A 25,365-nucleotide genomic window follows, 5' to 3' on the forward strand; every position below is an offset into this window, starting at 1 on the left:
AAAATAGAAGCACAAGAAAAGATGCAAAATACATTTTAAAATAATTATTTCCTAACTTAATCTTGTTCTGTTCCCTTTGTTTTGGCCTGAAACAAATGGTCCCCAAATTTTTAAGTATGATTTCATTTTAACCTAAAAAAATTCACATAGCCCCGTGTAATAGTAATTGTAATTTTAGTAGAATTCATGGAGAAAATATATAAGGACAAAACACATAATTGTGAATTCAGTAATGCTTTTAATTAAAGTTATGCCTTATTGAAAAAAGAGCATTTATATTCATTTGAAGAATAGGAATACAAACCAATGCAACCTTATTCAGGATACAAATAAGCATACTTCATGGAACTATTATGGGTCTCCTTGTAATCATTTTAAAGTTCGCAAATTTCCACGACTTATAGTTTGGGATCTAAACTTTGTCCTCAATCTTTTATTTTAAAAAAGTTTTTTTTAATGTTTATATTTATTTTTGAGACAGAGAGAGACAGATCATGAGCGGGAGAGGGGCAGAGAGCAAGGGAGACATAGAATCCAAAGCAGGTTCCAGGCTCTGAGCTGTCAGCACAGAGCCTGACGTGGGACTCGAACCCAGGAACCATGAGATCGTGACCTGGGCCGAAGTCGGACACTCAACCCACTGAGCCACCCAGGTGCCCCCCCCCCGTCCTCTATCTTTTATATCTGTCGGTTTTGGAAGCTGTTCTATTTTATGACATCATTGGTCTCCTGTCTCCATAGGCCATGAAAATTCTTTTTTTTTTTTTTTTTGACTGATCATAGTTCTTAATTTTTATTAATTTCAAATTAGAGAAACTTTGCTCTATGAATTAATAACTACTAAAGCCATTGATAAACTTGTTCAAACAGTACTTAGATTCCAAAATGAACCATGATTGTACATATCATGTTCATATGTTGTAATGGGATCATGTATGATAAATTATTTTAGAAACTATTATACAATGTTATAGTTTTATCATATAAGTCAGTATCACTTATTTGCAGTTGATAATCTCTTGAAACAATGTCTAGATTGATTTAATATTTCTTAATTCCTTCTTTCAAATTTTCTTTTAAAAAATTTTTGTTAGGGGTACCTGGGTGGTTCAGTTGGTTGAGCATCCAGCTTAGGCTCAGGTCATGATCTTACAGTTCGTGAGTTCAAGCCCCTCATCGGGCTCATGGAGCCTGTTTCACATCCTCTGTCACCCTCTCTTTCTGCACCTCCCTGGCTCATCTTTCTCTGTCTCAAAAATAAACAAATGTTTATTTTAAAAAGGTTTGTTTTTTTCATTTTAAAATGTTTATTTATTTTTTGGAGAAGGGTGGGAAGGTGCAGAAAAGGAGACAGAGAATCCAAAGCAGGCTCCAGGCTCTGAGCTGCCAGCACAGAGTCCGATGCAGGGCTTGAACTCATGAACCGTGAGATCATGACCTGAGCCGAAGTCCGACGTTTAACCGACTGAGCCACCCAGGTGCCCCCTGAAATATATTTTTTTTATCATGATAAGTGTACTCTTTAATCCCCATCACTTATTTCACTGATACTCCCCCACCTCCTTCCCACTGGTAACCATCAATTTGTTCTCTGTAGTGAAGAGTCTGTTTCTTGGTTTGTCTCTTTTTTCTTCCTTTGCTCATTTGTTTTATTTCTTAAATTCCACATATGAGTGAGAACATATGGTATTTGTCTTTCTCTGACTGATTTATTTCACTTAGCATTATACTCTCTGTCTCTATCCATATTGTTACAAATGGCAAGATTTAATTCTTTTTTATGGCTGAATAATATGCATATATATATATATATATATATATACACACACATATATATCTGTGGTATACATATAGACCACATTTTTTTTATCCATTCATCTATCAGTGGACACTTGGGCTGCTTCCATAGTTTAGCTATTGTCAGTAATGCTGCAGTAAACATAGAGGTGCATGTTTCCCTTTGAGTTAGTGTTTTTGTAGTTTTTGTAGCAGTAGTAGTGCAATTACTGGGTTGTAGAATATTTGAGAAACCTCCGTACCATTTTACACAATGGTTGCACAAGTTTGCATTCCCACCAACAGTGCACGAGGGTTCCTTTTTCTCTACATCCTCACCGACACTTGTTGTTTCTTGTGTTTTTTATTTGATCCATTCTGACGGGTGTGAAATGATTATCTCATCTAATTTTGTTTTGCATTTCCCAGATGATGGGTGATATTGAGCATCTTTTCATGTGTCTGTAGGCCATCTGTCTGTCTGCTTTGGAGAAATGTCTGTACATGTCTTCTGCCCATTTTTTAATTGGGTTATTTGTTTTTTGAGCATTGAGTTTTATAAGTTCTTTATATATTTTGGATACTAAGGCCTCATTGGATATGTCATTTGCAAATACCTTCTCCCATTCTGTTGGCTGCCTTTCAGTTTTGTTGGTTGTTTACTTTGCTGTGCAGAAACTTTTTATTTTGAGGAAGTTCCAAAAGTTTATTTTTGCTCTTATTTCCCTTACCTCAGGATACATATCTAGAAAAATGTTACCTTGCCAATGTTAGAGAAATTACTGCCTGTGCTCTCTTCAAGGATTTCCATGGTTTTAGGTCTTACATTTAGGTCTTCAATCCATTTTGAGTTTATTTTTGTGTATGGTGAAAGAAAATCGTCCAGTTTCATTCTTTTGCATGTAGCTGTCCAATTTCCCCAACACCATTTGTTCAAGAGGTTGTCTTTTTCCCATTGTATATTCATTCTTCCTTTGTCAATTGTGGGTTTATTTCTGGGTTTTCTATTCTATTCCATTGATATGTGTCTATTTTTATGCCAGTACCATGCTGTTTTAATTACCACAACTTTGTAATACAACTTGAATTCATTTTTCTTTTTCAACATTGCTTTGGCTAGTCACGGTCTTTTGTGGTTCCATACAAATTTTAGGACTGTTTGTTTCAGTTCTGTGAAAAATTCTGTTAGCATTTTGATAAGGATTGTGTTAAATCTTTAGATTGGTTTGGGTAGTATAGACATTTTAACAATATTTGTTCTTCCAACCCATGAACATGGAATGCCTTTCAATTTCTTTGTGTTGTCTTCAGTTTCGTTCATCAGGGTTTTACAGTTTTCAGAATACAGGTCTTTCACCTCTTTGGTTAAGCTTATTCCTAGATATTGTATTGTTTTTGGTGCAATTATAAATGGGATTGTTTTCTTAATTTCACTCTCTGCTGCTTCATTATTAGTATATAAGAATGCAACAGATTTCTGCACATTGATTTTGTATCCTGCAACTTTACTGAATTCATTTATCAGTTCTAGAAGTTATTTGGTGGAGTCTTTAGGGTTTTCTATATATTTGGTAACATCATTGGTCTCCTGTCTACCAAGGCACTGCAAATCCTTGTTAGTTGGATCAAAGAGGACAAAATCTATTGAACTAAACCTGTCTTTCTAAAGTCAGAAAACTAGAATTTGGAGTATTTTTTTAAAAAAATCTACTATGTGTTTGCTTAAGGAAATCGACAACTTTGAGAGGTGGCCCTGGGGAGATGCTTGCTCTGTCCAACTCAATAGATTATTGTCAAGATCAAATTAGATTATGTAGCACCTAATTATATAAATAATAAATGGGGGCTGGCCAGTCAGTATTTTAGTAAAATCTTCCCAGTTGAAGCCTAATCCTTAGCTGATGCAGTACTAGAAATATATAGGTTTCCTAGAGTTACACTGACTTGGGTGACTTCCAGCTCTCCAGACTCACAGTGCCTTGTGAGACAAGGTATAAAAGGTCTGTACAGTGGATTGGTTGGAAGTGGTGGCCTAATTTTAAGATTTGCCTCTGCCATTTTAGTGAATCATTTAAACTCTCTGGGCCTCAGTTCTTTGTGAATAGAGAAATGGACCAATATTTCAGAGGTGTTTACTTTTTGCAGTGGACCTCTTTTTTTTTTCTTGAATGAAATCTTCTTGAGATTCTCCAGTATATAAACCGAATACAAAACAATGCACAGTTTTCATGCAATTTAAAACTTGCTGTTTGCAAGTGAGGCCCTAGGAATATAGCTCAAAAACCACTGCTTTGGTTCATATTTAAGATCCATTTTATAAGTGAAGATGTCTATTTATTAATTTAAAATGAGAGATGTTCCTGTCCAAAGAATTGCTAGTTGTTATCTTCATGGGACATCTTGCCCTAATGGTCATGTCCACTCAGGAAACCAAACTTTAGATTGGAGCTTTGAGCATAAAATAAATCAAAGCAAGTTCTATATTCTTGAATAATGGTACTATCAAGCAGTGATGATCCAATGTAATGCCTCCTTTATAGTAATAATTTTTTTCTCTAAAGAACTTGACAGAGAATTCTAGAATCTCAGCACTATCCTCCATAGATCAGTATTGGAAAAAACATTCTTTGTGATCTTACCATTTAACCTGCCTTTTTAGCCTTCATGTAGATCTAAATACTCCTTTTGATGTGACCTCTTAACACTCGGAATATGAATCATGAACTCCAGGCTGAGAACTTTTCAAGTCATCATGTGTTTGAATGCTCTTTGTAGAATCTTGGTGGGGAGGCCACGTGGGTGGTCACTCAGACTCTGCTTATCTATTTTTTTTATGTTGGAGGGTTTGCTTCCACTGAAGAGAGAGCCATTTCTCTTTCTCCAAAGACAAATTCTTAGACATTTCTTATATATATTGATCTTAAGTAGGACTTTATCAAGCTTTAAGTATCAGCAAATGTGTAATGTTCTGACAAATGAGTCATGTTATAGTGTGCACTAGACTGTACGTTCCCCACAAGATTCTGAGCTACTCCAGGACCTGGGTGTGAAGGATTCATCTTTCTTCGGTCAGTGCCTAACTGTACCTGACATACAGAAGACACGATAGATAAATCTTGAATGACTACCTAAATAAATTAAATAAAATTCTAGCAACTCATTCAATAAGAAAAGGCTCAATTACATTATAATTTTCAAAAGCAGCATTTATAAAGGTTATCATGCTGTTTGTCACTGAGGAAATCTAGTTCATACCTTCAGACCCCACAATGCTCCTGCACTCTCATGGCTTCAGAAAATGTGAGTTTCCAAACCACACTGGGGTCATAGTCATGGTACAGACTGAACTGTCACCCAGTTCTGCCCCCAATTCCAGCCACAGAAAGGACTGAGGGGATCTAGAGCATGTAACTGGTAGAGCACTGTAGCTAATGATTAGAACCATACAGACTGACTTTCTGGGTTCCAATCTTGACCTTTCCATTTGGTAGCTATGTGACTCTGGGCAAATTACCTACTATCTCTGTACCTGTGAAGTTGATAGTAGCTAATTTGAGGGTTTCATGAACTAATGCCCCTAAAGCTATTAGAACAGAGCCAGGCATGTTGTAAACATTCAGTAAGTATTGACTCTCTCATATATCCATCCTGGTTTAATAGGAGGATAAGTTTTGAGTTAGGTAGCCAAGTTTTAATTCATGTTCTGGCCCTTTTTCTTGGGTAATCACTTAATTTCACTAACCTTGTTTCATCTTGTATAAAATGTGGATAATAACATAGCATTGGGGGAGGGGGTGCTATTTAAAACTACACCAGACTGCAAGCCTTCTGATTCCTCATACTCTAAGTGTAGCAAAACACCCTGATGGGTCTGCTTTGGAGGAGAGCAAGGAAGCCCCAGACAGAGAACCAAAGTGTCTTCCATGATTAGCAAGTATTTTGAGCATCCTAGAGCTTGAGATGAAAGCATCAACCTCAGGAAGGGGAGAAATCAGCAAAATAGCCCAGTCTGTAGCTCTATTTGGGGTAGTAGTCTTAACATCGGATATTGAGTTGTCACTTTGGCACCACATTCCTTATCTTTTCACCTGAACATAAAAAAAAAAATGTCTGTTACACACACAGGCATATGTGGGTGATACTTTGGGAGTGACAAAATTGGGGTGATGTGTTCACGGTACTGACTAAAGCAATACAACAGAAGGGAAGGCAAACACAAGAGGGATGTAGAGGGGAGTTGGATGATCTGGCCCGTGCAGGAAAACAGAATGTGAGGAGAGAAAGAGAAACCTGGAGAAGTGGGGAGGAACAGCAGATTTCTCACCAATGTATGAGATGGCAAGGGAACACTTTTATTTTTAAAAGGATAAAGAAAGCTAAAGTTAGTAGAACCTAAGAACCCTGGCATTTGAGATCGATACTCAGCAGGATTCTTAGCACAATGTGAGTTCATGGACATAAACTCCTAGCACAAAGTAATCCTTCTGTGAATGATAACCATCATCATTCATCCCGTCAATTCATATATTATTCAATGAGTGTTTACCTAACCCAAGGAAGCTGGGCAAGGAACAGCTGGCATATGTGGGGGGCAGTGGAGCATACAGACTCATTCATCTTGCCCCTGTGGGAGACTTACCTACTCACCACAGCTCCACCCCTGACCTCCCGGCTCCTTTCTGCACAAGGAAATACACTCCGTGAAGGAACAACATCGCCTTTCAGGAGTGCCAGGGTGGTGTTCTTTGAGGAACACAGGCGGGCTTGTGTGATTTTTCCTAAGTCATGTTCATGCTTAAGAGAATGCCTGTAGACAGAAAGTTAAAAATCATTTCATTAATCAACTCAGTTAAGGTAAGAGTAACAAGCCAGAGTTCTAAAAACATGCAGTTATTTTGCCCATGATCCATTTTCCAGTAAGTGACTACCAAGATAGCTGGAGCACAAGAATAGGTAACGGCTTTGTTTTCCCAAGATGTAGTCATTGTGATTATTTTTAGATGAAAGATTTGGAGCCAGAAGCACAGCTCATAATTATGTTGCTATGATTCTACAACCAGTTGTTTTGTGGAATTAATTCAACCATGACAACTTTAAAGTCATTGCATTTTCTGAAAAAGAATCAGAAGATAAAAACTGAAAATAAAACATGAAGTGCTGTTGCCTACCTTATATCTTTCTACTGTTTGAAGCTTGCCTGCCCCCTTCCCCTAGACCCTCCTCTAGGCCTAGTTCTACAAATTATTAAAGCCATTGGTGGCTCCTTCTTCGGGACACTCTCCTAAAGACCCCAGCATGATGGACCTCCCCTCCTCTGAACTCCTCAACTGACTGTGGATTGTTTATAGTCTTCTTTGAAGCTCCTCGTCCTCTCCCTTGAATTCTAGTTTATTTTCAGACATAACTCATTATTTCCAAAGCTGAGTTTTTACCATGTAATAATTTTACATTATAGAAACAATATGGTAGGGGCACCTGGTGGCTCAGTCAGTTGAGCATCCATCCAACTCTTGACTTAGGCTCAGGTCACGATCTCATGGTTTGTGAGATTGAGTCCTGAGTCGGGCTCTGTGCTGAGCAGTGTGGAGCCTGCTTAAGGTTCTCTCTCTCTGTCTCTCTCTCTCTCTCTCTCTGTCTCTCTCTGTCTCTCTCTCCCCTCCCTTTCTACCCCTCTCCCTGCTTGGTCTCTCTCTTAAAATAAATAAATAAATAAATAAATAAATAAATAAATAAATAAATACCAAAACAAAACCCCAATATGTCAGATCATTGTTACCCAAAATTTGAAAGAGAAAGGAAAGAAAAATATTCATGATCTGATCATCCTAGTACTAGTTCCATACTCATCATTATAAGGTGTTTCTTCCTAAACATTATTCTATGCATATTTTTTCATTGATTTAATTCTAGGGGATATGCAATTTCATATTCTGACTTTTTTCAACTAATGTTACCTCACAACCATTGCACACATTGCTATATAGCCTTCATAATTAAATGTTACTTTAAAGGCTGCATAATATTAACAATTTTTAAAATTTTATATTGTTTATTACATTCCACTATTGTAAATAATACTACAGTTGACATCTTTATGCATATAGTTTTTCCAGCATGTGTATTTATATGTGAATGTGCATGCATATTTTGATAATTATTTCTTAGGATAGTGTACCAAAAGGAAATTTACTGAACCAAGGAGTATGTTTATTTTTATAGTTTTAGAAACATATTGCCAAGTTAGTTTCCAAAAGAGTTGGACCATTTTATATCACCAGAACTGTATGAGAATATTACTTTCTCTAGACTTTAACCAGATCATCTGAATTACTTTGTTTTCATATAAACAAAATAAGGTGCCATTAATTCACTGTTTTAGTTTTTTACCGTGAGTTATTTAAGTTTATTTATTTTTGAGAGAGAAAGTGTGAATGAGGGAGGGGCAGAGAGAGAGGGAGAGAGAGTGAATTCCAAGCAGGCTCCACACGGTCAGTGCAGAGCCTGATGTGGGGCTTGAACCCACAAACTGTGAAATCATGACCTAAGTTGAAGTCAGACACTCAACTGACTGAGCCACCCACGTACCCCATTACCATGAATTATTTAAAGCATGAAGAAAAATAGTAACCTATGGCCCTGTTTCATCAAATCTTAATACATTTCCATACTTTTACAGTTTTTTATAAAAATAAAATATTATATCTATGGTTAAATTCTTTGTGTAACCTCTATCCAATTCTTCTCCCCTCCTTCCTTCCTTCTCTCCACAGAGACAACTGGAATTGATGTTTACCATTTCTTTGTATTTCCATTTCCATATCTTTCAATTGTTAAATCTTTGATTACTAATGAAGTTAAACTTTTCCCCATAACACTACTATGAAAGTACTCAGGTTCTAGAATCAGGTAGAACTGGCTTTGAATTCCTGCTCTGCCAGTTGCAAACCATGTTTCCTTCGACTTCCCTGTGCCTCAGTTTCCTCATCCATAAAATGGAGATAATAATAATCATTCTTACTATGCTTTATCATGTTGTTATGAAGATTACATGGAACAGGGCAGGTAAAATCTTTGGTGCGGTGCTCAGCACTGGATAATACTTTTCATTATCACCCTAGTTTCTCTTTTGAATTATCTGCCCTTTGTTTTCCTTAAAAAGATTAAATTATCTAAAATTTGCAAAACACTTCATCAAACATGATCACTTTTGCTCCTCACAACAGCTTTATGGGATAATACTGCAAAGTCCCATTTGATAAATGAGGCAGGGAGCAGGGCCATGTCTGAACCTGGGTCTCTGGTGCTGGTACCTCACCTTTCACGCTTAGGTTGTTGCCCTCTTGTTAACCTCTGAAAGTTAACAAGCAGTTTTATGATACAATATTGTTGGCCCAGGAGGTAGTTTTTAGTATTACTTTTTTAGCACAATCATTATAGATAGATCGCAGTTTCTCATTTGTAATTGTTTTCTATTTTTTCTGAATATTCTGTATGAAATATTTATAGCTTCTATAAATCTAGATGTACTCTTAAGTTCAACAACAACAAAAAATGTTATGAATTATATTATACTTACATTGTTAGAGATTTAAGACCTCCAGGCTTGGTATTCCTTTACCTGAGGGGGTTTTTTTTTTTTTTTTTTTTTTTTTTGTTTTTTTTATAAGACAAAGTAAAGATCTTAAGCAATTTCTGTATCTGAATTTCCCTCCTTTAATGAATTGACCCTAAACATTTTAACTAAAATAACCCCATAATGGTCCTGAGTATTTATGAATAGTTAGCTGGTGTAGGATTAAAATTTTAGGATTTATGGGGTGCCTGGATGGCTCAGTTGGTTAAACATCTGACTCTTGATTTCTGCTCAGGTCATGATCTCACAGTTCATGAGTTCAGGCCCCACATTGGGCTCTGTGCTGACATCGTAGAGCCTGCTTGGGGTTCTCTCTCTCTCCCTCTCTCTTCTGCCCCTCCCCTGCCTGTGCATGCACTCTCTGTCTCCTCTCTCTTTTTCTCAAATGAACGTTTAAAAAAATTAAAACTTTAGGATTTACAAAAATTTAATTTTATAAGAAAAGAATAATAAGTCATATTTCATGAAACCTTAACTTTCATTATTTTTTTTCAAGGTACACGAAAGAAGTACTCTGGATATAGAGTATAATCCTCTCTTGCATGAATTAATAGGACACATTAATAAATACTAGTTTTGTTTATACATTCAACTATAAGAACATTTTAAGGGGACATTTTATGGTAATCATGTTTTTCCCAGTTTATCAATGCTCATTTTTTTCTTTGAATATTTTGACACTTTTCACATTAAATGACGTCCTCCTTATCATATTAAAAAAAATCAGATTCAAAGAACCCAAGAGAGGTGAGAGTTAATGAGGCAGCTACAGACAGCATTACAAAGCCCCTGGGCATAGTGGGACGAGGGAACTTTAATGGCAACTGGAATAGCAAAGAGCATCCCCAGACTCAGTAAAAGTGTGAGTTACAGACATATGATCCTGCAAAGGCTATTTACTGAAATAAATACCCAAGTATTTTGAAAAGACCAATATAGATCCTGCAAACCTAAATCCAGTGTTTGTTTTGTTTGTTTGTTTCCAATAGGAGAATAATCTGGTACTTTTTTCTCCCAGAAACCACAGGGTTCAGTATGGGTTACTGGGAGTCTATAAAAACCATCACTTTATAAATGACAGTCTGGCTGTCACCTGGCAATCTGCCACTTCGCCCAGCTACTCACTGTAGCAATACTCTGGGTCTGGCCCTTTGCCAGTATCTGAAAAGGGATCAAGGCATATGAGCTTCACGGTGGCTCTCGAAGTCTCCTTCTTCTGGCACCTTCTCTGGGAGGCAGGCTGTCACCTCAGCAGAAAGCCACTTTGCAGCCTACAAACATTACTTTCCAACAGAGGTTGTATTAGCAGGAGAATGCCCACATGTACCGAAACATTTTAAGGAAATTCATTTTAAGTCCCTGGATGAAAAGGCAACAGGAAAACTCCAGTGCCTGGTACCAGCTTCCCGTGTGGCAGGTAGGTACCCTAAAGGGTGATGACTACCTCGGTCCTGGAAATATGGAGACGCACACTTTCATCGGCTAGCTATGACTCATTTCCTCTAAGAAATTTTAAGCAGTCTGTTCTAAAAGATGGTATGTGGGAAGATGAAAATTCTTTTAAAAAAATTATGTGGTAAAACCCAAACTCAAAACTGGAGCAAAAGTGGCATTGCTCTTCTATGCATCTGAGTTTCTAGAAACAGCTTTAGGCAGCAGGCTCAGGAGCTGGATGAATTCAGGGGCCATTTTAGGGCAAGCCAGGGTGGGATTAGATGTTCCATTCTGCACTGTTCTCCTAAGCCTGCCATGATCTGAAACTTAGCTCTTGGGCCTGGGCCAGAACCAGATTGACATTCAAAAGTGAGCAAAGAAGTCAGCAGCGTTCAGGCAATCGCTGTGCAGAATTCTCTGGATAATGACTTTCTCTCTTTTTTCCCCCCAATGCTGATCAAATGCGTCCAACTCATCCCCCTCTTTAGTGTCTCTATAGGTCCCTCCTGCTGAGATCATATGTTTTTTTTTAGATTATGAAAATAAATGCTAACTGCTATCTCTATCTTTTGGTCCCAGTTGAAGACAGTTATTCTTCAGTGATCTTTCATGGAATAAATAACTTGCCTAAATTTTCTAAGGCTAAGTTTGCTCCATAACTTCATCAGGAAATTATCTGTAATGAAAAAAAAAAAAAAAGAACCTAGTTAATTAATATGAAGACCAAGTAATGTAAAAATTTGTATAATAACCCAATTAGGAAAATGTCATATAATTTCATATATATAACTTATATACATGCATATGTATGTATATGTATATGTAATTTATTTTGTCATCATTTATAGTACATGTATGAAGAGTGAATTTAATTGTAGTTCCTTTGTTCATTGTTAATTCTTCTTATATTCTCTGTGAGCACTTATGATAATGAATGTGTTTGATATTCAGGTGGCTTTTCTGTGATTTCATTTTGCAGTTCAGTAATTGGAGATTCAAGGTTCATTAAAGACAGAAGTCTCAATTACTGTAATGAAAGTATAAATTAGTTATTCTGCTAGGTTTTAAAAAACTTGTAAGTCTTTCTGTGTTGTAAGAAAAGTCTGTGAAATGTTATTCTTTCCATCTTCAGTTTTAGATAGTTAAAAATGTTAAAAATGGATTCCCTGAACATAACATTGTGAAAATATTAGAAATGTTTAAGAAATACCTTGTTTGTGGCTCAAAGTAGAGGAAAAAAAGGCCAATTTTAATTAATTAATTTTAATTTAGTTCAGATATGTTCAAATATAAGGTGATGTCCTTTTTCCAGATGCATTTTCAAAAATGGGTTGAAAATGGGACAACTTGATATGCTAAAATTTTGAGATATAAGTGAAACAGATAAGTAGCCACACAATGTTAGTTTATTTATATATATTTAACATTAATTCAAATATGTTGCTTTTTTCCACTGTCATATTTAACATATATTTACAACCACTACAATGTAATAATTGTTTCACTACATTTTATTTTACTTATTATTATTTTTTAATGTTTGTTTACTTTTTGAGAGACACAGAGCATGAGCGGGGGAGGGGCAGAGAGAGAGCAAGACCCAGAATCTGAAGCAAGCTCCAGGCTCTGAGTTGTCAGTACAGAGCCCAATGTGGGGCTTGAGTTTACAAACTGAGATCATGACCTGAGCTGAAGTCAGATGCTTAGCTGACTGAGCCACCCAGGCGCCCCTGTTTCACTACACTTTAAAGTGATCTTTAAAAGTTCACTGATCTTTTTTTTAAAAAATACAGATTCCAAATTTTGCAGATTGAATTTAAGTCAGGCTAAATGACTTCTTCAATCAATATGTTGTTGGTCCAAATAATTAAGAGAGTAACCCATAATATGAGAGGCTGTAAGCACTGGAGTACAGAGTGACTCCACCTTTCCTTAGAGATAATTTGGGTTAGAAAAACCTCAGACAACACTTACCTTATTGATATATATATATATATGTTCACACAATAGAAATTTTAAAAGCTATAAAAGTTTATAGTGAAGTAAGTCAATCTTTCACACATGTCTCTAGTTTTCCCTACCCTACTTAGGTACTCAACAAATATTTACTAAATGAGTAAGTCATGATTATTTTTATACTATCTTCTTTCTGTTTTTGAAAATATGTATTATTTTTATAATCAGAAAAAAAGATACGAAATCAGTTTCTCCATAAACCTGAAAATTGCAGCTAGACTTGTGTTTTGTTTTCTGAACATAATACTTGTTAAAATTCCAGACCTCCATTGAAATTTTAGCAAAAAGTTCTGATCCTTAAATCAGTCCATATCATTCTAGGAATTGTTTTAGTGCTGTTAACTCTACAATTTTAGAGATCACTGTTTTCTTCTATTGTATGAGCAATATGGAGAAAATTCTTTGGATGAAAACTTACCAAAGTTAACAGAGTTATTGAATTGAATTCTCTTCTACTACCTAGAAGAAAGAAAGCTACTATGAAAACCATGTTCACCTTTGAAAATTATTTGAGCCGCAAAGTTGCAACCAATTAATGACTCTTAATTAGCTAAAATCCTGTTAATCTCAGTGAACACGGCAAATTTCACACATTTGTTGTTTGCTCCTGAAGTACTTTGGATAGTGGCAAATCTTTCTCATTGGGGCAGCAATTGCCAGGACCCCAGCCCAATTGGGGCTACTCAGAACTTTCCCTTAGGAGTCTGTGTGCCCAAGTGGCATTCTGAGTCCACATAAACCTGTTGTTCCTCTAGGGGCGCCTGGATGGCTCAGTTGGTTAAGCGTCTGACTTGGGCTTGGGTCATGATCTCATGGTTCCTTGGATTCTGTGTCTCCCTCTCGCTCTCTGCCCCTCCCCCCCTTTGACCCCAACTTGTGCTGATGCTCTCTCTGAAAAATGAATAAACATTTAAAAAACCCCCGAAACTGTCATTCCTCTTGATCCTGCCTTCGTCTGCTATTCAAAATGTAAGGTGCTTGCGTATCTATACTATTGTATAGTTTCAGTCCATGTTGCTATGTGCTGCCTTCCTGGTAACCCATCCTTTGTTTTCTGTCCTTGGAAACATTTTCATCGTGCTTTACAGAACCCCCACCTTACTATTTAAAATGAACAAATCCAACTCCCTTATATCTTCAAAGATTGTTGCAGTTGTGTTCTCCGGGAAGCAGATGTTAAAATGGAGTTAGGAGTGCAAGAGGTTTATTGGAAGATAACACCTGTGAAAGATGCAATAGGATTGCAAAGACTCAGACCCTAGTGCATATCTGGCCAGGTCACAGTCAACCCAATAGAGAGCTAGAAAACAAAAACTGATGATTACAAGGGTTCTGCATTGGAAAGAATGGCAGGCCCCCATGTCTCTGCCATGTTCAGTCACAGGCTGGGGCGATCCAGGAAAAGTGTGGCCTCCACTCAAAAGCTGAGGCAGATCCCTCCCTCAGGTGCTAACTGCTGGAAACTGTCAGTCAACTGCATTCCTTGTGGCTGAACATCAAAGTCTTTCCTGAAGGGAGATCAGAGACAGACATGCAACTCCAATGCTGCCTCATAGATTAATTCCTCCACTGCCCCACTTCTGAAATCTTAAGCCCCACGACATTCTCCCCACTTACCCTAATGCCCCATCTTTCCACCCTTCACTCCCTTATTGTCATTGTATTTGCTTTGCGATTTCATGGGAATCTTCCACTCCCTTATTCCTTCAACCTTCTGTCAATGTTTCAGCTGTCTCTTGATTTCACTGTTTTCCCCAGATAGGATAGACCCAGATTCCCATCACTTCACTCATTCTCCAGCCAGTATCCTTGAATTTTTTGCCCCCTTTCCGTAAGTGCCCACATCACAAAATCCTGTTCTACTATCTGCCTTCTTTATTCCTATACTCAAACTGCTGGGTGCAGCTAAAGAAAATCATACAACACCACAGATTAATGTCACATGGTTTCCAATCTTAGCTGAACCCTAAACATTATACAGAAATCCTATAATTAGGCACTTCCTTCTCACATGGCATGTGAAGAAAAATCTTATAATTTGTTTTGCAACATATTAAAGAGCATGATGGGAAAAGCATGGGCTTTGGGATCATACGGATTAGATCTGAATCCTAGCTCTTTACTGCCTGTATGACCTTACTTCTCTGGGTCTTTTTCTCCCAATCTTTAAAATGGAGCTAATATTGACTATTAATGACAGATTGTTTTATTCATTTATTTAAAAAATTTTAATTCCAGTGTAACTAACATACAGTATTATATTAGTTTCAGGTGTACAATATTATGACTCAGCAATTCTATGCATTACTCAGTGTTCATTGTCATAAGTGTACTCTTAATCCCTTTCATCTATTTCACCCATCCCCCACCAACCTCCCCTCTGGTAACCACCAGTTTGTTCTCTATATTAAGTGTCAGTTTTTGGTCTGTCTCTTCTATCTTTTGTTCATCTTTAAAAAAAATTATTTTTTATTTTTGTTTTGATGACAGATGGTTGTGAGGATTACATAAAACATTTAACTGGTTTAGTAAGAGGTCTCAAATCACTTAAATATATATATTCTAATGTCCCACTACTGTTACCAACTGTACTTTGTTGAAAACCCACTTTTCTACTGAATTTATCTCAATCCAATCCATAATGTTCTGGCCACTTTAAGTTATTAAAACAGTCCTCTTCTCCACTAGTGCAGGTTAGATGGGAGACTGTGTGTGTGTGTGTGTGTGTGTGTGTGTGTGTTTAGTGAAGGCATGAGCTGCTTTCTTGGACTGCACACTTTACTCCATGCACTTACCTTTCTGATGTCTAAACAGGAAGACAGGGAAGAACTTGTCTTTTTGTACATTGTCAAAGTTGCTGTCCTCCTTCACTCTAAATGACCTTGTATCTTTACACATGTATGAAGTGCCATTCACAAATATGTCAGTCCTAAGCAGTTTCAGTAAACATTGATGGTACCGTGGAACACTTAAATTTGTCTTTTGTTTAAATTCCATCCCTCTCAGCATTGCCTCCCACTCAAAGGACTGCTCCATGATTTAGTGGTCCATTTCTTACCTACTTTCTCATTGGCCATTGCAGCCCAACTTTGGAGCCAAAGATACAGGTGGGATTCATTTTCTGTATCTCCCAGGAATCATGGAGTTGAGATTAGGTATCCTTACCTTCTTGGCCTGGCCACATCACAGATGAGGAAAGTGAGGTACAGACAGATTGAATAACCTTTATGTCTTCTATTTACCTTTCTATAGTTGAATGTATCTGCTAGGACTATAAATAAGATTTTCCAAATCCATTGTTAAAAGAACGAGTTTCTTAGTTTTCTTTTTTTCATTATTATAAATGATTATTTGAGATTACAACCACCCATAATAAATTCAGTAACTTGTCATTTTTGTGACCTGGAAGAGGTTATATATCACGGTCCTTGTAACACTCTTGGTACACCAGAATTATCTGTTCCTTGGAAGTTTTTAGTCTTCATCCACAAATCTGTCCCTCTAAAGTGGCAATTGTTCTTTAGGAGCTATTTAAATTGTTATCGGATGGTTTAATTTTTCTATATTTTGTTGGTTTTGATATTTTATGTTTCTATAAACATTAACTTCTCTTGAAGTTTCCTCATATTATGCACAAGATAGATTGTCTTCTCATTTTAAAATATCAGTTTTATCCTTTGTTACATCACTCTTCAATTCTCTGGTTGTTGTTTGCCCAATATGATGAATTGATGTGAGAAAAATACATGTAATATAGTTTAACTTAATCAGATCAGAGATTCATATCCAAATAATATTTTTAAAGTTTATTTATTTTGAGAGAGAGAGAGAGAGCAGGGGAGGGTCAGAAAGAGAGGGAGAGAGAATCCCAAGCAGGGTGTGTCCTCTCCGCACAGAGCCTGGCAGGTGGTGGCTTGATCTCATAAACCATGAAATCATGACCTGAGTTGAAATCAAGAGTCGAATGCTTAACTGACTGAGCTACCCAGGCGCTCTTCCAAAAGATTTACAAATGCAACATTTATTTTTGTTTTTAAATAATGTCTTTTTTTGAATACAGCGTTTCATTTTATTTATTTTTTTAAATTTTATTTTTAAAAATAATCTCTACACCCAACATGGGGCTTGAACTCAGAACCTCGAGATCGAGAGTCACGTGCTCCACCAACCGAGCCAGCCAGGTGCTCCTTGAATACAATATTTTAAATGAAAAGTTTAATATAGTTTGATATTAAATATGGTGTTGTTTTGTACTATTTTACTCTTTTGTGATCTGCTTTATATTTTTTAAAAGTCCCCTCCCAAGATATTAAGTATCTAAATTTCACCTAAGCACGTGTATTTGTATACACACACACAAACATACACAGTCACTATTTTCATTATTTGCTTTTATTATCTCTGCTTACAAGAACAATTACTGAAATACTTAAGTTCAGGAATACTTAAGTCCAGTCTTTGCTTATAAGATTTTCCTTATAGTTTTTTTTTCATACTATCATAACAAACCAAAAATATGCCAGTTTACCACATCAGGCTTGGTAATGGTTAAGTAGTTCTTAGGCTTTCAAACCTTTGCTATGATAAATTTTAATCATTCGGAGAAACATGGGTACTGGGTGTAATATGGATATAGGGGAATCTGAGTTCAGATTCTGAGAATACAATCTATATGATTAAAAAAATGGTTGGTTACAGTTTACTTCACATACAGAATATTCTCACTTAGTACTTAGGTTATTTTAATTGCATTAGATCTGTATCCTTTCAAGTTTAATTAGTAGGAACACAAAATTTTTTATCTTTGGTGCCAACTGCCAAAGTAACATGTTTTTACTATTTCCTCTTACTCTGTAATAGGCATTTAAAATATTTTATAGTCTCAGCTTCAGATGTTCTTTTGCATGTGTAGTGGCACACCCTTCACATTGGTAAAAAACATGTAGAAAACTTGAGCAAGTGATTTTTTTTCCCCTAAAATACTACTTAGAATTGAATGGAGGTTGGCAGTTTTTGGAATAACAAATAAACATATTTTAAACTCAAAAAGACCAAGATTTATCTGTAATTCATACATTTCTTAGAACTGTATTAAAAAAAGTTTGGTGTTTAACAAATACTGTACCTAATATGAGACTATGGTAACTATAAATCATGAAAAAAAGGATACTGTGATATAGCTCTATAGCTTCCGATAATTCTTTTTGGAATTTATTATCATTAATTGTTAGGCTTCATTCTGAACCTCAACTTTTCAAGTTCCTAAACTTGAATGCCTAAACTATTCAAATGAGCTCATGCACATTTAAATCAGGAAAAGTAGCCAATCATATCCTTCTTTCATATTTCTGTCACTTTCTATCCTCAGAACAAAGTGACTCTTGGGCCGCCTGCTCATGATTTGGAGAAATAGTGGAACTATTGAAATAGTGGAGAAATAGTGGAAACTGCAATGAAATAAAGTACAACACAGATGTAGTAAGTAACAAACTACACAAGTAAATGTAATTTAACCTCTAAAAGTTTTAAGCAGTATTTCCCAACTCCAAAGTCTTTAAGTAGAAATAAGAGGCCTTTATTACTAACAAGCTTCTAAAACAAACAAAGGCATCACTGGACTCAAAGTCTTGTTAAGGGTAGGGACTTCCTTTTCAGTTTGTCTCTGATTTACGAGCCAGGGGTAGAACCCACTTTCTTCTACAGTGCTCTACCAATATTTATTAAATGAACTGTTTTGTATCTAAATATTGGAAGGATCCTAATATTGCCAATGAAAAGTAAGATATAAGAAAAGGCTGGTGGACCCTTTTATGCTTCCTTCCAGAATACTTACTTGCTCCTGTACTCCAGGTTTAGGTGAAGGGTGGGAACTGACCAAATGTAGGAAGAACAAGAAGGTGTAGGGTGTAAGGAAGTTACTCCCATTACAGACTTTGGTACCATTTTGATTCCTCTCTGGTTGCTTATCTGAATTCCTGGGCTACTAGATTAAAATTTACAGCTCCTCTCTGAACCCTCTGGTCTTTTTCCTTTCTGCTTTTTCCTGTGCACATTCTTGTATAGTAGGTATTTTGGTACCCTCTCCCCCCTGACCCCCCCCCCCCCCCGCCACTGAATTTACGAGTTCAGGAAAACGACTTCTTTTCTGTCCCACAAAGCGATTTATAAACGATGTTTCTGGAATGTATGATGACTTTAATCCCAATCCCAAATAAGACTGGCAGTCCCTCAACCCCTCTCAGGAGAGCCTCTTAGCTCCACTAGTTACGCAGCGAAGACAGGTCTTCCTCTTCTTTTCCAGAGAGGTGCCCCGGAGGGCTTGAGGGATTACCCAAGCGAGGGCGGTACCGAAAGTTACCGCCCCGGGCCACATTCTATTCATCCTCTTTTCTCCTCTGACCGAGCGCAAGGATGGGGAGGGAGGGATCCAGCCGGTGCTTCGAGTCTACCCACCAGTCGCGGAGTAAGTGAACCGGCGTAAGGGTACCCAGCGGCACCGGCCCGCAGTTCCCGCCCCGCGCCGCGCACGCGTTATGTAAGCGCCCGAGGCCCCGCCCCTGGCAGGCCCCGCCCCCACCCTGCCCGGCTCCGGCTCCGGCTCTGCCGGCGGAGGGGGCGGAGAGAAGCCGCAGCTGCAACTTCGCCTGGAGGCTCTGATCCTAGCCTGGGCTCAGCCGGGGACCCAGCCGCCGTCACTGCGGAGCCGCCCGCTTCCTCGGCCCGGGCCTCAGCGCAGCGGGCTCGGCCATGGCAGCCGCCACCGCCGCGGCGAATCTGGCCCCTGCGCTCGCCGCCAGTCTCTGAGCAGCCGTTAACCAGACCGCCCGCCCGCCCTCCTGCTGGTGCCTCCGCGGCCCCAGGTTCCGCACAAGTTTCCGCCGCCGAAGAAGCAGGAGGCGAAGGCGGGGGAGGACGGACTAGGGGAGTCGTACGCCCCCGGCCCTCCCGCCCGCTATGTGGGGGCGCTTCCTGGCCCCGGAGGCCGGCGGCCGGGACAGCCCCGGCGGAGCCCGCAGTCTCCCGGCGGGTAAGTAACGGGACAGTCCCTCCCCCGCGGCTGGTGTGGGGGTCGCGGCCGACCGCCACGCCTCGGGACCCTGCCGCCGTTCCCTTCCCTTCTCAGGCCTGCCTTCCCCCCCCCCGCCCCAGGCCGCCTCCCCGACGCCGCCGCGCGCCCGCCCGCCCCGTTTCCTCCCGGCTGCCGACACCCCGGCACCGCGGGCTGACATCTGGCGGGCCGCGTCCCCGGTCCCGTCCGCCCCTGCATCGCGCGGCCGGGCGTCCAGCCTGCTCCTCCCCGGGCCGCAGCCCCGGCGCCCCAACTTCAAGCTCGTCAGGGCCTCCTCTGGTTGCGCTTTGTTGTCCGGCCTCCTCCCTTTTCCCTCGTGGGGTGTGTGGCCGACGTGGATAACGGGGCTCACGGGGACCCGAGCGGGAAGGTCGCTGCGACCGTGCTGCGGCGGCGGCTTGGGGCGCGCCTGGGAGGGCCGGGGTCTGCTGCGCCCACGCCCGCAGCTGCTACTTGGGGCGTTTTGGGGCGGGAGGAGGTTGCTGGTGATGCCATCTCCTCCATAAGTGATCCCCGAGGGGACTTCAGCCCCTCAGTGAAACCTGGTCACCTCCCCGCAGCTCTCTCTGGCGTCAGGGGAGGACACGTCCTGCATGAGCCAATCGATCTCTGAGCGGCGGGGGTGTTAATGGGTTTGCCTCTCCCTGGCCCCTTCAGGGAAAATTTGGAGATTGCCGCGTTCACTGTGTGAAGGGAGCGGTTTGTGTCGGACAGCCATTTCATGCCTGCATCGCTCAGAAGTTGTGTGGGAGCCACCAGATTGGGATAAATCCTCCCCTAATTTGGGATGAAAAAGATAAGGCTTAAAGAAAAAAAAAAGACTTGGGTTGCCTGTGACAAGTTGTCTGACCCTGACGATTCCCCAAGACACTTTAATTGGATCTTGAACCCTTTGAGAAGCTGAAAGTTATATAGGCCTTTTATCCAGAAAAAATTGCCATATGTACAGACGTAAAATTTTTTCCTCCAATTTTAGGTGGTTCTCGAACTCGTAGGTAACCTTGTTCCACAAAATGTTTTGAGTTCCACTTGTAACTGACATTTTTGTAGACATTTTTAAAGCTATTTGCAAAACAAAAACCGTAGAAGCAGCATATGGAAGTGAGAATTTTTTTTTCTGGTAGCATTTTCTGCTCTTTAAAGTATACCAGGCACAGTTGCTATTAAAATTTCAAATAATGTAACTCTATGATAGTTCAGAAATTTGTGATGTGTTTTTTTTTAGACATATAGTTTTACTAGTTATTGGGGGAGTGTAATTGACAAGTAGAAATTGTATATATACTTAAGGTGTCCAACTTGATGTTTTGATGTATGTATATGTATGCATTGTGAAATGATTTCCACAATCAAGCTATTTAACATATTCATCACCTCATAGAGTTACAATATTTGTGTGTGTGTGGTGAGAACACTTAAGATTTATCTTCTTAGCAAATTTCAAGCATATTGCAGGGTATCAAGTGTAGTCACCATACTGTACTTTATTCGAGACATATGTAAATTTTTAAATCCAGAGTTAAATTTAAAATCATTCTCTTAAATTTGGTTCTGCAACACTTGTAGCAATAATGGAACTTAATGTAGGCATGGATTTAGTTAAAAAAATGTAAGTGGGAATTATCTTCTCTAAGATGTATACTATTTATCCTAATAAGGGGAGAGTACAGTTGAGAGGTTTCCGATGCTTACTGACTACTAGAAATACTACAGTCACAGTTAACTTCAGTAAGCGAGAAGACAACTTCATTATCCCTAGGGATTGGAGGGAGTGGTTTCAATTTATCTGTACCTGTCAAGAGCCATCTGTAGTGTCTTTGTAACCTAACCTCTTGAAAGAGATTTGTAATAATAACATGTTTGGAGATATAATGTCACCCAAGCATTGTATCCATTTTTCCATTGTTTTTCATGAGGAAGAAAACCTCATAGTGAGCAGAAGTTAAGCAACTGAAGGAAGGACTTTGAGGTTGTATTGCAGGCCCTAGACCTTTGCTGTAACGAAGAATATAGTGGAAGGAGATAATTTATAAACAGTACCCAGGTTGAAGGAATTTGGACAGGATATCTTTACAAAGCATATATTTTATCATATTTTGACAGTGATAAGCCATTGGTAAGTCAGGACATGCCTTTCCAATAAATTTTTTTTTCAGCGATATGCCGAGAGTGAATTACTTTTACAGTAATAGTGATGTACTTTTTGCTATGCTTCTTTATTCTTTTTTTTTTTTTTTAATTTTTTTTAATGTTCATCTATTTTCGAGAGAGAGGGAAAGAGAGCAGGGGAGGGGCAGAAGGAGAGGGAGACACAGAATCTGAAGCAGGCAACAGGCTCTGAGCTGTCAGCACAGAGCCCGACACGGGGCTCAACCCATGAACCGAGAGATCATGACCTGAGCTGGTCAGACACTTAACCGCCTGAGCCACCCGGTGCCCCAATGCTTTATTCTTGAGCAAATAAGTATTTAAAATTATTTTTTAGTTAATTTTATAAAGTTATACCTTAGATGAAAAACTTACATGTAGTTTCTTTTACAAATGAACAGATGGTGAAGGTCAAGATAATGACCTCTGAGATGCTTTATGCAAGGATTTCTTTTCCTTTCTGAGAATTTGAAGAAAATTTATATTTTTGAAATAATGTTCAGTATATCTTTTGACCAACTTGAGCAATTTTAGAATTTTGTGAAAACAAAGAGTTGTTTTCTGATTGTATTTGTCAGCAATCATTTTATTCCTCAAGGCCAATACGAAACCAGGGATAAGTAAATAATTTCTGGTATTGAAATGAGTTTACTACTTCAGTATGTGGGTTAATTCTAGGTATCCTAAAACTGATTTGTTTATCGAAATATGTAACTGGACTAAAGACAAAATCAGTGGTAATGTAGAATCAGCTGAAAATATTGAAGGTAACATTTTTTTTAAGGTAATGGTAGTAAAATCAAATAGGAACAATAACAAGTGTGGTTTGGAGAATACTGAACTTTTGACCTTTGCTTTGGGATTTAATTTTGTTTTGGTATCTACAGTTTTTCAGCTTTATAGAGTAAACGTTTATAAATGTAAATAAGATGAACATGTTCATATATTTCCATACAAAGAACACCCCCCTTTCCCCCTTTTGTGTTGGCAAGTATGGTTAGATGGCTAATTTTCTTTTGAGAGAAAGCACAAGTTGGGGAGGGGTAGAGGGGGGGTGGGAGAGAATCCCAAGCAGGCTACACACTGTCTGTGGAGACTCTGATGCCAGGCTCAGACTCCCCATGAGATCATGACCTGAGCCAAAGTTGGACGCTTAAGTGAGCCACCCAGTTGCCCGTTGAAAGCTAATTTTAAATAGAACAAGTGATATGTCTTTATGTATTTGATTGAATGCATTTGAGAATACCTTGCTGTTCAAAATGTATAATCAGAGGGAGAGGGAAAGGGAGAGAGACTCTTAAGCGGGCTCCGTGCCCTTCCTGGAGCCCAAAGCAGGGCTCCATCTCACAACAGGAAGATCATGGCCTGAGCCTAAATTAAGTCTGACACTTAACCAACTAAGCTATCCAGGTGCCCCTTTCTTTCCTTTATGTTTTAAAAATCTAGTATGATATAGTAGTATTTTGAGTACTTTTGCCTAGTTATACCGAATTTGATTCATTTTATAAATTATACTTTAAAAATATTAATATATTCAACCCTTACAACATTTGGGGGCAGGATATGATAGTTTTAAAGTATGCTAAAATATGAAAACATGAGATCTGGAGAAATGTCAGTGCCTTGAGCTTGAAATCTTCTTCCTAGTTGATGCATTGCCATAAGGTGTTTAGTGATGTCATAATGATAGTAGTGATAACCGGTATGATTACACCAGATACTGAGGTATTCTTCTGTGGTTCTGAATTAGATGGATCTAAAAGTACTGTGGTAACAATGAAACGTAACTCTTTTGCCTGAACTCATTTGGACATGTTCTATTATAATAGGCTTTGCGGGGTGAGGGGCGAATCTTAACTTTAGTAATGACTGTCGTGAAATGAACTTGATTAGTAATTGGAACTTGATCATTTCTTGGCTTGAATGGAGCTGGTAAATTAATCTGAGGCCAGGGAATAAATGGTGAGTTGACAACCACTATTGTCATGTTGTGAATATTTTTGCATGTTGAGAACAGAAAAATTTTAGAGTCATGATTTTTCTGACTGGATGAAATGTTTGTATGCATATTCTGAGAAAATGGTGATGACATGAAGAGTCCTAGATAGTATTTTACTGAGTGATGGCTTAATTAGTGGGAACTAATGTGTAAAATGTGCATTAAAAAATGAAGAATGTCATCATCTAGATAACTTCCAAAGCTGCAGTGAGATACTAATTATTATTACTACCTTAAGCATTCATATTTTACACTGCCAAAATAATATTCTGAAAAGTAGAATTTATCATATAAAGTATTCATTTTAAGAATGGAAATGATCGGGGTGCCTGGGTGGCTCAGTCCCTTGAGCGTCTGACTTCAGCTCAAGTCATGATCACTCTGAGTTTGAGCCCCACGTCAGACTCTGTGCTGACAGCTGGGAGCCTAGAACCTGCTTCGGATTCTGTGTCTCCCTCTCTTTCTGCCCCTCCCCCACTAACACTGTCTCTCTCCCTCTCTCCCTCTGTGTCTCTCTCTCTCTCTCTCAAAAATAAACATTAAAAAATTAAAAAAAAAGAATGGAAATGGTCAACATAAAAAGAACGTCAAGTAGCTTTTCATACTAATATCTTACTTCTACTTTCTATTTTTCTTTAATTATAAAAATCCATTGTTATTACCTAGTATAGTGGTTGGCACATAATACGTACTTGGCAAATGTTTGTGAGTCATTCTTTCAATAAATATTGTGTAATAGGCATTGTACTAGTCTGTAGCAATACATCACTGAACAAGAAAGATAAGGTCCCAGCTCTCAGGGAGCTTACATTCTAGTGGGGACGCAGCTGTCTGTAAGTAAACCAACAACAAGAGAGTTCACCTGGTAAGTACTGTGAAAACAGGGAAACTGGGTGAGATGGCAGAGGTTGAGTAGAGCTGCTTTGGATCGGCTGGTCAGGGAAGGCCTTTCTAAGGAGTTAACGTTGAGCTGAGGCCAGAATGATAAGGAGCCAGACGTGAGGGGAGGAGTATTCAGGCACAGGGCACAGACACAGCTCCAAGGTAGAAATGAGTTTGGGGAGTCTGAAGAATATCAAGAGCCAGTGAATCTGGAGCATGGAGATCAGGAATGTGAGGTGAGGGAGCCCAGATAATGTAAGGCATTGTAGGAAGTTTGGGTTCTATTCTGTGTGAGGGGAATCTAGATATAAAAAGGGTAGGAGAGATGACTCTTCATTTATTCATTCACTGGGGAGTGCCTACTTTGAGGCAGACACTCTTCTAGCATTAGGGAAACAGACTAGACAT

The 25,365-nt window shown here is 38.8% G+C and overlaps 1 protein-coding gene across 2 annotated transcripts in view; it reads left to right on the top strand.

Moving 5' to 3' along the window:
- Window positions 1–19,696: 19,696 nt before the first annotated feature.
- The window catches only part of CEP85L (centrosomal protein 85 like), a 169,237-nt gene continuing 163,568 nt past the window's right edge, over window positions 19,697–25,365 (top strand). Inside the window, exon 1 of one of the 2 annotated variants that reach the window (XM_019418202.2) lies at window positions 19,697–19,886. In XM_019418202.2, the coding sequence (XP_019273747.1) occupies window positions 19,814–19,886 (73 nt within the window). In that variant the 5' untranslated portion in view covers window positions 19,697–19,813. The remainder of the gene's footprint in view (window positions 19,887–25,365) is intronic. The other variant, XM_019418200.2, reaches the window with a different exon arrangement.

This window comes from Panthera pardus, unplaced genomic scaffold (genome assembly GCF_024362965.1).
Source record: "Panthera pardus isolate Hobbes unplaced genomic scaffold, ASM2436296v1 HiC_scaffold_17, whole genome shotgun sequence".
Taxonomy (NCBI): Eukaryota; Metazoa; Chordata; class Mammalia; order Carnivora; family Felidae; genus Panthera; species Panthera pardus.